Below are 12362 nucleotides of genomic sequence, written 5' to 3'. Positions count from 1 at the left end.
TTGCGAGAACAAAAACTTGAAGAAAAGGTGTTTTATTATGCCAAGAAATCGCTTCACTTTGCAACATTGGAGAGAAGTCGTTCGTGCATTGTGCCTGCCATGGAAGAACTGAGTTGTGCTTTTCAGTTGGGTTTAGCAACAAAAAGATACTTGTGTAACCGGGCATTATACTTAAATAGGTTATAAAATGAAAACACAGAGGCTCCGCTGCTTGAACAGGACGGCCACACATTTATTACTTCACTTTTCTGATCAAACGTCATTTGCTGCACATCCACATCCACTCACCTCCGTTCTATTCTTCAAAATAGAACCACATCTTCACTGTGTGAATGCTGAACCAGAAGAAACATAAATCGACTCCAAACCATCTGTTTGTTATCTTTTTATTTTAGCCCAGAATCACTATATCATCCTAAGCATCCGGACTGTGAAATTACAAGAAACTGGGTCTGTATCAGAGAAAAACCCATACAATGTCAGAGAATATACAAGTTTACTTCTCATAAATTATACAAGTTTACTTCTCATAAATTTGAAGGAATATAATGGAAATGAATGTATGTTTTAATTGTATAACCTATTTAAGTATAAAGCTCGGTTAGCCTACACAAGTATCTTCTTGTTGCTAAACCCAACTGAAAAGTATTAGATCAGTTCTTCCACGGCAGGCACATTGCACGAACGACTTCTCTCCAGTGTTGCAAAGTGTTCTTGGCAGAATAAAACACCTTTTTTTCGATTTTTTTTTTCTCGCAAATTTGTGAGTTTTTTTCATGCAAATTTGCAACTTTAATCTCAGAAATGTTTTCAGAAGTTTTTTTCTCGAAATATTCCTCCCATCCTCCAGGTATATTTTTTACAATACGCAGTCGTAAGCAATCATATACAAAGTGGGTTTTTTTTAAAGATTTATTTGGGGCTTTTTATGCCTTTATTCAGATGGTAACTGACAGAGAGGCTGACAGGAAACAGGGAGAGAGAGGGGCATGACCGGCTGCAGCATAGGTCCCTGGCCGGATTTGAACCAGGGACGCTGCCATTGTGTGGCATGTGCTTTAATGGAAAATGGTAATGGTAGTGGAAAAGCACCATGTGTTTAAAACAAAACACCACTATCAGACAAATACTGATGTTAGCTGAGAACAATATAGCCAGAATGAGTGAAGTTGAGACAAATTTGGCAGATCATTGTTTACTTGCTTGCATGTAAACGCAGACATGTCAAGAAACATATTATACCTTGTTTACATTGTTTGGTGAGCCAGAAAATGTTTAACTGTCAAACCCCAACATGTATAATAGTTTAATGCTTCCCTCCTTTTTGCAGTAATGTCCCCAATGCAGGTACAGAAAGAGAAAGAGCAGCACATTGGAATTAAAAACAATGATAGTGAAGTATAACAACTGTGACAAACTGGTCCAGTATATTTACATTCTGTCTTTTGAAACAGACCAGCAAAGTTTCCTAAGAACACATGGCAGAAGTGTGAAGCTACTGAAAATATGTCAATATGAAGACCTTCATTTTTTTAGGCAAAATCAATGCAGAGAACTCAAAGAAAATGGTTCATACACACACAGGCTAGCTTTAGTTTTCTTTTTTTTATCATGGGAAGTTATGGGCTAGGTTCCTGTTTGGTTCCTGTTTGATAGTAATGATCCTTGAGCTGGACACAAGTCAACACAAGTCTTGATTAATGTCTTCAGGTTGATTTTGATATTTGAGTGTATTTACAGTACATTGCAGTGTTATAATATTTTTTGGGCCAGTTTCCTTAAATTGAAAGAAAAAGAAAAAAGATTTAACCAATTCTATACAAATATGTAGTTGCTTGCTGCTTGCATTATTTTTAAATCATTTGCACATTTAATGATTCTTAATATGTCATAAAATATATCAGACATGCAGGTGGCTAGCATGCATACCAGAAGGAGAAGTAGACTGATAGATTCTGACTTTCAGATGAGCCAGAAATGAGGCGTTCTTCCTCTCTGCTGGCTTTCCATCAGAGGTAAAAGGTTTATTGTTTATTGCTTATCTTACTTCCTGTGTTCCAAGATGACTGACCGATTGTCCACTTTTTGTACTTTTGCACTATCCTAACAGATTGTTCACATATCTTTAACATAATGTTCTCTGGCTAATGATAGTGTAAAGTTTGATCAAAATCTATTTAAAACATGATGATATGCCAACAGACACAGACTGTTTGAAAGGAAATGGTTGAATGTATTGCAGTCCCCATCCTGGTTGTAGAGGAAGTGATTAAAATGTATACAAGGACTGAGAAGGTAACTTTATACACTTCTATACTTTTTTCCCCAGCTGGAAGGACCAGGGTACATAGTTCTCTCTCTCTATCTCTCTCTCTCTCCCTGGTTTACAGTAGTTATCTAGATTCTGCCATTCTAAACATCTCCAATAGCTCTCCAGACATCAAACAAAAACACATCAGGAAAGGCAAAATCTCCCAGAACTGAGTCCAAGGCCTCTGCAAAGTCATCTTGTCTTTGCCCGCCTCCACAATGGTGGTTGCTGCGGGGAAGAGGGGATATTTAATTTTCTCAGATTTTTGTCAATAAATAAAAAAATATATATAAAATAGCTGTGGGTGATTTGCCAAATTGATAATGATGCATTATTCTTTTCACTGTCAATTTTCTGATCAATCAGCCAGCCTAATGAAGACATGCATGACAAATAAAGACATGTGATCTCCAGCTGAAGGCACTATCTGCTGTCATAAGGACCTGCAATATTACCAGGTTCTAGCTCCCACATCCCTATCACACACACTCACACATGCACAAAATTAGTAACAATTTAAAAACTAAACATGAGACAAAGGCTTTTTTCCTTACTGTACCACCTACTTCTCCACTTTGATGCTTTACAACTTCCCTCATTCTGAATTATTTCCTAAAATATTTTGTGTCGCTGTTCAGAGCCCTTCCCCTTTTGTCTTCCGGGGAGGGGTGAAGAGAACAAAAGGAAGCACTACTGGAGGGGGACCAATTTAAGCTGCTGCTGCAAGAGAACACAGCTGAGAAAAGGAGTGGATATTTCGATGGTTAGTGCAAGACTTTTTTCTCATTAGTGTGACAAAATTTCCTTACGTCTTCCTGTGATTATTGTGTTATTTGAATGGAGCAGTACAAACTTTCCAGTTGAAAGTGAACTTGGTCCTTGAAAGCTCTGTAATGGTAAGACCTCAAGTACTTCATAAACTTCCATAGATTTGTCAATAGCATGTTGTGATGAACATTCTAATTATAAATACTTCATATACACAAGGAGAAAATGAAAGCTTTAATAATAAAATAAATTAATTTAGCATTCAGCATACTAAAATTAATACCAAAATTAACCATAATTCTCATTTGTAGGTGCACCCACTAGGAGTTCCATATTGTCAGCTTTCACTTATCCATTGGTTATGGTATTGTAAGGTCATTTTAGGTAGAGTGTTAAAAACAGGATGGTTCATGCAAAGTCATTTTGGTAATGTTATTACGAAGCAGGAAGCCAACCTGACTTTTGGCAGGCTGGACATCAGCCTCTGTGGAGTGAGTATATATATATATATATATTAGCGGTTAAGGCTGTTTTCATTTTATACTGATTGATTTCATTTTATACATTGTGGGCTCTGCCAAGTGATAATCTGGCATTAAGTCCTATATAAAAAACCTTTTTTTCTAACGCCTTTCATTTTAAGAAGTCACTTTCATTCGATAAATGACACAACATGCTTAGTTAATTTGGAGTAAAGCCCTTAAATGACACGGTATTGATGAGCACTAATGATGTCATTAAAAGAGGTCTGAGTGGGGGCCTCTGTATTTGACGACACAATATACACAGAGGAAGCAGAATGACTCTGCATGTCATTAAGTCCATGCCATCAGTACTGTGTTGTGAATAGAAAATGTCCACTTGTATTCTACTCTTTGGCGCAGTGTCAGCAATTATTCAGTATATTTTGACAGTATTGTCTGAGTTAGATTATCACTTTTTAAAGCATTTCTTTTTCATAATGTGTACTGTCATAGGGGGCTGTAATGTAGTGGTTACAGCAGGTTAACCAGTTGTTTTAAATCAAAATGTTACCTAGATGCTGACGTAATTAATCAATACGTGCATTTTCACATACTGTGATGCGTTTGTGCATGTGCCTACAATGACAGGCTTCTGAAATCAGCAGGTATAGAAAATTGATCCGTAGAAACAAATCTTCAGCTGCATGTTGCATTTGTGCCATATCTTTGCTCTTTGCAAGCCACTCTTTTGTGTATTTCAGTGTTCTCTCCAATGCTGGAATGTATACTTCATACGATGAGTAATATCTTCAAATTTAACTTTTCTCTTCTTATTATTTAGGTTAAGGATTGAGGTTGAAGACAGACATGAAATTCCTCACACTGGTAATGTCTTTCAATTTTTGAGTGAGCTAAAATCAACAACCCCACACCAGCTGGCCACCATGAATGCTTCTTTCCCCACACCCACCAACAGCACCCCACTCTGCTACTCCATCAACAGCCCTCCATTCAATTACACACCTTTCATTGGCTCAGCCTACTACTCATCCATTTTCAGCTTTTTGGGTCTCACCTCCAACCTCATCGCCTTCATAGTTCTTGTCAAGTCTGTTTGGCAGGCAAGTACAGGTTCACGATCCTTCTTCCTTATCTTCCTTGGTGGCCTGGTGATCACTGACTTCATGGGTCTTCTGGTCACCGGCTGCATTGTGGTCTCCTTCCATGTCATGCATTTTAATTGGCGCCAGTTAGACCCAAACTGCCATTTCTGCAACTTCATGGGCATGTCCATGGTGTTCTACGGACTGTGCCCACTGCTTCTGGGTGCTACCATGGCTGTGGAGCGCTTCATTGGCATCAACTTTCCATTTGTAGGCTCTTACAGCAAAACTAAGGGCCGGATAGTCTCCATGGTGCTGATGGTGTGGTTGTTTGCTGGATGCATTGCTTTGCTGCCCCTAATGGGTGTTGGGAGCTACCACATGCAGATGCCCGGCTCCTGGTGTTTTTTCAACATCAGCTATGAGGGAAATGACAAGTTCTTCTCCCTGATCTTCTCACTGGTTGGGTTGACGAGCATTGCTGTGTCATTTTTATTGAACACGGTGAGCGTGGTGACCCTGATCAAGGTGTGCTGTGGACCAGCCAGGACCCAGCGTCACCGAGATCATGAAGTGGAGATGATGGTGCAACTTATCCTGATCATGGTCATTGCTTCTATCTGCTGGTGCCCCCTCTTGGTGAGTTTGCCCTTTTGTCTGTTTGTAACCCTAGGTCTGCTATTTTCTCATGGACATTTGTCATACAGCAGCTCTAATGTTGATGTTAAAAAAACATGAACTTAGTGAAACTTCTGCATGACAGTAATCTCATTTCAACAAAAGAAAAAATCATAAAATATCAATCTTAGTTTGAATTCTTATACAGGTCAAATTCATATGAATCACCTTTTTTTCTGAGGACCACCCTGAGCTGACTGACCTAAAGTTACAGAATAAATGGAGCACTTTGAGCTTATTGTTAAACATCACTGGAAGGTCTCAGCCCCTTTTTCAACCTGGTAATAAGTGTGTTAATGTAACTGTAAAACGTGGTCTGTGACAGTGAGTGTTGTGTGGTAATAAGACCCATAGGTGAGGGTGTCCTCTTAACCCACAGGCAGAAAGGGGTTATCGGTTCATTCTTCTGATTTTCTTTTGGTTTTCTGATATGTATCTTCACCAGAAAAGGAAAGAGTGAGGGAAATATTTAAAACTGTATGTTCTGACAATGTGAAGTTTAAGGTAAAAGTGTCAACAGAACAACATTACCAATTTTGAAGGCACAATGAATAACAGTCCCCACCAAATTACCATGTGAGAAATGTTGCTCAGGCATCTGAAAGTGCCCAACCCTGACCCTATCTCTCCAGCTCTTGTTGTTATCAGAGCTACCCTTCAACCCTGTGAACCATAATGAGGCATCCAAAGGTCCATAGCTCCTGTTCTCTGCTTCCCCTCGACATGCTTCATTTCTCCTAAGCCTTTTATTTAGCTGATCTGGTCATGAAAGAACCCCTTATTGCCATAGTTGAAATGGCACATATCAACTATAGAGCCTTTAAACTGTTGGAGTATTAGTATTGTATTATTTAATTACTTGTTATTGTGGACACCACCTCCTTTTAGTTAGTATTTGTTAGTGCCAGGAGGAAGCACTCACCCTTGTACATTTTAATCAATGAAGTCTCATATCTGTTAGCTCTTGTTCCAGTCAGCGACCTGTCTACTACTCATTCAGAAGAATGCAAACAACAACTTCTTGATCAAGACAGACATTAATTATATAACTAAATCCCTAAATAGGGCATGATAAACATATAATAACATACTAATGGATAAAAAGGCCTATAAATAAATAAAAAATAATAAAGAAAATTGCTCAGAAATAAAAGCTTGAAGTATGTTACTCGAGGCTAATGTATTGCAATGGGGAAGACAAAGGAAACTAAACTCTGTCTTTTTATGCTTGTAGAGCTTTGTAGAGGCGTTATATTGGCAGGTCCAGCGTTGTTTTGGTACAGTCACAAGCAGTGTTTGGAAGTTAAAGAGCCCAGATAAGGCTGTTAACTGTGGGCACATCTTTGTGTAATTGTTTAGTGGGAGGTACAGTATTAGACACATCAAGAATTGACTTTGACCACTCCATCCATTAAACCAGCCTTACACACCGAAGAGTAGTGAAGAGCAAGAGAAAACCTGAAGCCAATCAATACACAAAGTCATCTGACATGACAACCTATGTTTCAAATGATTTCTTCCTGCCCAAAACACAATTGAAGAAAAATGTATTGTGGCTGTTTCTGCACACCCCATACTGTACGACAACACATTGTATAATTATAGATATGCAGAAAAAAAGAAGGCTGTATGGACAGATATTGTCAGTCTGCTTGGTCTGAATGGTGAGTTTTGAACTGAGATGCTATAGTTGGGTCAATGACGTATAAGGATTTTCAACAACTCAATTTTAAATAATAAAAACAAGCATATCTAATGCAGTAGTTCAAACATTCAGAATGTTGTGTACCTGACAATACATATTACAATTTGAAAGTGATTTTAGTGGGGGGTTTTCAAGATTAATTGGCACTGGCCTGAAAAAAAAGTCATTTGGTGCGACCATGATTCATCTTGAAATATCTTATATAAATAAAAGACCATCATTTACAAAGATTTAAAAAAAAATGCAAATACTTTGTTTCCAAACACTTTATATTACTGAAAACTTATAATAAAAGATGTGAAGCATGTTAACTAAATTAATTTATTTCAAGATGAATCGTGGTCGCACCACATGACTCTTTTTAAAGGCCAGTGCCAATTAATCTTGAAAAACCCACTAAAATCACTTAATTTCAAATGTATAATATGGAGCTTCAGGTACACAACGTTCTGAATGTTTGAACTACTGCATTAGATATGCTTGTTTTTATTATTCTACAATTGAGTTTTTCTAAATCCTTATACGTCATTGACCCAGTTGCATGTGGGTCAGTATTTGGATTTGCAAATTCATAATTTTCGTGCACTAGCTTGCTTTTCTGTTTCAAGTTCATTACCCACCATGCACACAAGTGAAGAAATAGGCTATTTATGTTGGTAACATAGGTGACATCATGATCATTCCCAGGTCTGGAGGATGGGATGCACCCAAAGATGACAGGTAGAGCAGCTCGTTTTCCTCTTCAAGTACACCAGGGCAATAGCAGAAGCAATGTTTCTTTCCGTGGTGCAAATAATGTCTTATCAAGGATCTAGACTATTTATAAGAATAGTCACAGAAAAAATAAAGTTTAGGAGGATGACATCTCTTTGGCAACCTTTCTCACTTCAGAGAATATAGCCTATCAGATATGTTGACAATATTCGTTGTTCACATCGGTAGTTTTTTACTGTGGTACACAGAATGACAGAAATGAAAGGTCACACCCCACAGCCAGAGAAAAAAGATATTTTTGTGGTGTGCTGCTTTTCACTGCTCTTTGGTGTGTTTGCAACGTTACAATGTGTCCATTATGTGGTGGTGGATAGGTCTGTCATATGCTAAAATAAACTTAAAGCCTAAATGTGTACATTATAATACAATCATGGCACCTCTGTAATTATTGCAAAAAAGTTTATTGGGTACAAAAGTGACAATCCGGTTAAAAGTGGTCCAGTCTATGTATTGCTTTCAGTTGATTGATTGAAACATATATTGCATTCTTCAACAGTGTCATTTTTTATACTACCTCTCAAATCACAAAAATCTGAAATTCACATTTTATACATAAGGACTTCAAATCTTTACCAATATTTTGAACTACTCACAGTAATGAAAAGAAGGTTAAGCCTCCTGGCTGAAGCAAATATTTTTCTGTAGCCCTGTCTAACCTCAGTTGTGTGAAACTCTACACAGATATATATTCTGACGGGCACTGTGACTACCGATACCGACAAAGATGTCACTATTTTGTTCTACATACGAATGGCCACCTGCAATCAGATTTTTGACCCCTGGATATACATCATGTGTCAAGGGTCTGGACTAAGGCGAGTAAAAAGTAAACAAAAATGCCGAAAGTTTGCATCAGTAACACAGCTTATCCATAGTCACTGCTCATCCCAAAATTCACATTGGTTACCTCAGCACGTTCTGCAGATAAAACCATACCAACCAAGTGCGTCACAGTCTACCCGATGCCTTGCAGCTTCCAATGAATTTTCCATAAGTTTGGAGTTTCATTGGGAGCATGCTTCATCATGCAGGGACTGTCTCATCTTTGTTTGCTGCTGCCCTGTATGCTTCTTTCCATTCCAATTCAATTAATAAACATTTCACTTAAGTTGTTAGAACGATTTGTCATGCAGTTTTTTTTTACTTGTGCCTGCTTTCATTCCCTGAAACTAACGCTGATGGTTTCTCATCAAAACCATGGCCTAACAATCTGCAAATTGTAGTTTTATTTACAAAAAACATTTCTTAGAAGCTGAGCTGCGGAATTCATCTTATAAATAGGAATAAAACCTCAAAAAGTTGTTTAGGCTCAGTAATTTAAAGCTCCTGAAAAATGCAATGCAGAGCAGTGAGTTTATACTGGGTGCTCAAAGTACCCTCTTTGCTAGTTAGCAAGATCATGATTGCTATGAGTTCCTTCTTTGAAAGTGGGAGATACTACTGCAGACATCCCAACCTACAAAAACTCATTTCAGGGAGGTTACATCCTTTGTCGGTCAACGGGGTGGGGTGGGGAGGGGGGTTGGTCTACTAAGCAACACAGAGCAATCGGGACGCTTTCTCTGTCTCTCATACGTACTACATGATCAATCACACACACATGCAGTCACTCTCTAGCACACGCACTCTTGCTCTCTTCCACAGAGATTAGATCTAATTTCCGGGCGTCAGGGAGCCGCTATAAATATTCCGTAGACTCCCGGAAAGTTGGGATGTCTGCTACTAGTACTGCTAGACTAACTTGAACCCTGGAAAACTGTGGTTCTCTCTGTCCTTGGAGCACATCTGCTTTTGAGAAAAGTTTGCCTAATTAAAACTACGATTTGCACTTAATCTCAACAGGAATGCATACTTGCATGCAACAGTTACTTGCACCATAAAGTTAATTTAGGTGTTGTTAAACTGTTTTACATGTACTGTTTGGACACAATCCATGGAAGAATTAGAGGCTGACACCAGCTGAATTTGGAAGAGACACAACAAGCCAATTTGTCATTTCTAAAGGAGCTTGTTAGCATGTTTAGACCCCAAAAGAGACTGTTAGACTATGCTAATAAAGCTGCTCCTCACATAAAATACTGCTGCTTTACTAAAGGGGATAGTTATGTTACAGCAGCCACTGTCTCAGGAGGGCCATGGCAAAATTAACCAAGGCTTTCCCTAAGTGGACTTTAAACATATTTATGTCTCCATGTAAATTGCAATAGTAACTGATTTCATCTCTTCCACCTCACTCCTTATTTCAAATCTCTCCTTCTCATTCTCTCTTTTCAAGTATAATCTGTTGCCTGTTGTAATTTGCTCCTTTTGGCAACTGTTTGACTTCTTCTTGTTAACCGTCTCATTTCATCTATCATTTCTTTCTTCTCTTTCCCCGATCCCTCCATCTCTGTTCCTACTCCTCCTTTAATCCCCTTACCGCCAGGTCTTCATTGCAAAAACTGTGCTGTCCAGAGATCGTGTCCAGATCAGACTCCTGCTGCTATGGATGCGCTTCGCAACCTGGAACCAGATCCTGGACCCCTGGGTATACATCCTGTGTCGCAGGGCAGTTCTCCAGAGAATCTACCCCCGCCTTAACTGGTCCAGGGGCTCCATCATGACCTTGTACCCATCTTTCAGCGACACCGTTTGAAGGTTCACACGCTCTTCAATTGGGAGCACCCTGGGCTCAGATGAAACTGCAGAGACTGAGAAAAACATATTTAACATCCCCATCTACCTTGAACCCACCTCCTTCTTCTCCATAATTGGTTAGATTTGAGATTTGAGTTGAGACTGAGTGATGCCATTGAGGTTTTCTGTATGTGTTCCACTCTCTGACTTTTCCTGATGACTGTGACTGGGATAAGCAGCAAGATTGCACCTAAAATCTGAAAGAATAAAACACTGTTATGCTATTGAATACAACTGAAATGTTTTTTCAGTATTAACGACAACACTTTGTCAAGCACTGTCTGATTGGACACTTACCAGAAACAAACATATAGTCTCTTAATAAAAACACTTCGGATTAGGGCTCAAAAACATGCGAATGTGTTTGAGAAGTTTATTATTCAAGTAAAGAATGAGAACCATAGTCTAAATCCTATTATTACCATTTGTTTAAGTAGCTGATGGAAGAACAAAGTGGGCTCAACGGGACAAGAGGCTTTAAAGAGATAGGAACTATAACGGCCTGCATAGGTTTAACTCAGGGGCTGTGTAAAGGGCCATTACAAGATAAATAAGAGGTTTAAAAAAGAACTTTAAATAATGCAAAGATACCCCAGTAGAGCTCTGGAATAAAAATATAGACCTGGAAATGTTATGTCCTCTTTAAAGTTATCTACATAAATGTACTTTTAGCATGTATTACTTTATCAAGTGTTTTTATGATATTGCAGTTTAAAACATGGATAGGGGCATTCTGTGGTAATTCATGAGATTTATTAAGCACATACGCACTTTTCTCAGATGTTCTTAATCATAACATTAGACATGTAGTATTACCATATTTAATAGTTTTCAGTCTCAACATTTACTGTTAAGGTTTTGTTACCTTCTTGAAAGTATTTAAGAGAAACTTTGTGGATCCCAAGAGCATCACTTAAATGTTGTTTGAATTTTCCTGAAATCTCCTGTACAATTTTCAAGTTGAGGGCTTGTTCTATATGTTAATCATTTTTGATGATGAATGCAGAACCTTGCTGCATGACATTTCCTGCTCGTGTTACTATGTTTCCTGTCTCTGCACTGTTTGTCTGTCAAAAAATAAAAAGTAGATTAAATAATCTTTAAAAAGAAAATCGCTGATGAAATGGGCTTTTCTGTTAAACACACAAAGGCTTAACAACAATGATTTCAACCATTTTATTAAAATTTTACCATTTCAGGTCTTCATAAAGAGGTACAAACATATACAAAGTGTCAAAACAAAACACCACTATCAGACAAATACTGATGTTAGCTGAGAACAATATAGCCAGAATGAGTGAAGTTGAGATACATTTGGCAGTTCATTGTTTACTTGCTTGCATGTAAACGCAGACATGTCAAAGAACATATTATACCTTGTTTACATTGTTTGGTGAGCCAGAAAACGTTTAACTGTCAAACCCCAACATGTATAATAGTTTAATGCTTCCCTCCTTTTTGCAGTAATTTCCCCAATGCAGGTACAGAAAGAGAAACACAAAAACAATGATAGTGAAGTATAACAACTGTGACAAACTGGTCCAGTATATTTACATTCTGTCTTTTGAAACAGACCAGCAAAGTTTCCTAAGAACACATGGCAGAAGTGTGAAGCTACTGAAAATATGTCAATATGAAGACCTTCATTTTTTTAGGCAAAATCAATGCAGAGAACTCAAAGTAAATGGTTCATACACACACAGGCTAGCTTTAGTTTTCTTTTTTTATCATGGGAAGTTATGGGCTAGGTTCCTGTTTGATAGTTATGATCCTTGAGCTGGAGATAGTCCCATTTCCTTTCATTCTGTGACGATTCTATTTTCAAACAGTCTTGATTAATGTTTTCAGGTGGATTTTGATATTTGAGAGTATTTACAGTAAAT

General features: G+C 38.1%; 1 protein-coding gene across 3 annotated transcripts; it reads left to right on the top strand.

Moving 5' to 3' along the window:
• Positions 1-2996: 2996 nt before the first annotated feature.
• Positions 2997-11591, top strand: LOC133985025 (thromboxane A2 receptor-like). 3 transcript variants are annotated; one of them, XM_062424575.1, is made up of 4 exons: positions 3040-3207; positions 4385-5285; positions 8485-8629; positions 10229-11591. In XM_062424575.1, the coding sequence occupies exons 2-4, from the start codon at positions 4488-4490 to the stop codon at positions 10381-10383; spliced, it is 1098 nt and encodes a 365-aa protein (XP_062280559.1). In that variant the 5' UTR covers positions 3040-3207; positions 4385-4487; the 3' UTR covers positions 10384-11591. The 3 variants fall into 3 exon arrangements, with proteins under 3 accessions (XP_062280558.1, XP_062280559.1, XP_062280557.1); XM_062424574.1 differs by lacking the exon at positions 10229-11591 and having other exon boundaries at positions 2997-3074; positions 8485-9279; XM_062424573.1 differs by lacking the exon at positions 10229-11591 and having other exon boundaries at positions 8485-9279.
• Positions 11592-12362: the final 771 nt, after the last annotated feature.

The sequence above is a fragment of the Scomber scombrus genome, chromosome 8 (genome assembly GCF_963691925.1).
Source record: "Scomber scombrus chromosome 8, fScoSco1.1, whole genome shotgun sequence".
Classification (NCBI taxonomy): Eukaryota; Metazoa; Chordata; class Actinopteri; order Scombriformes; family Scombridae; genus Scomber; species Scomber scombrus.
This window is presented reverse-complemented; position numbering and strand designations above follow the sequence as displayed.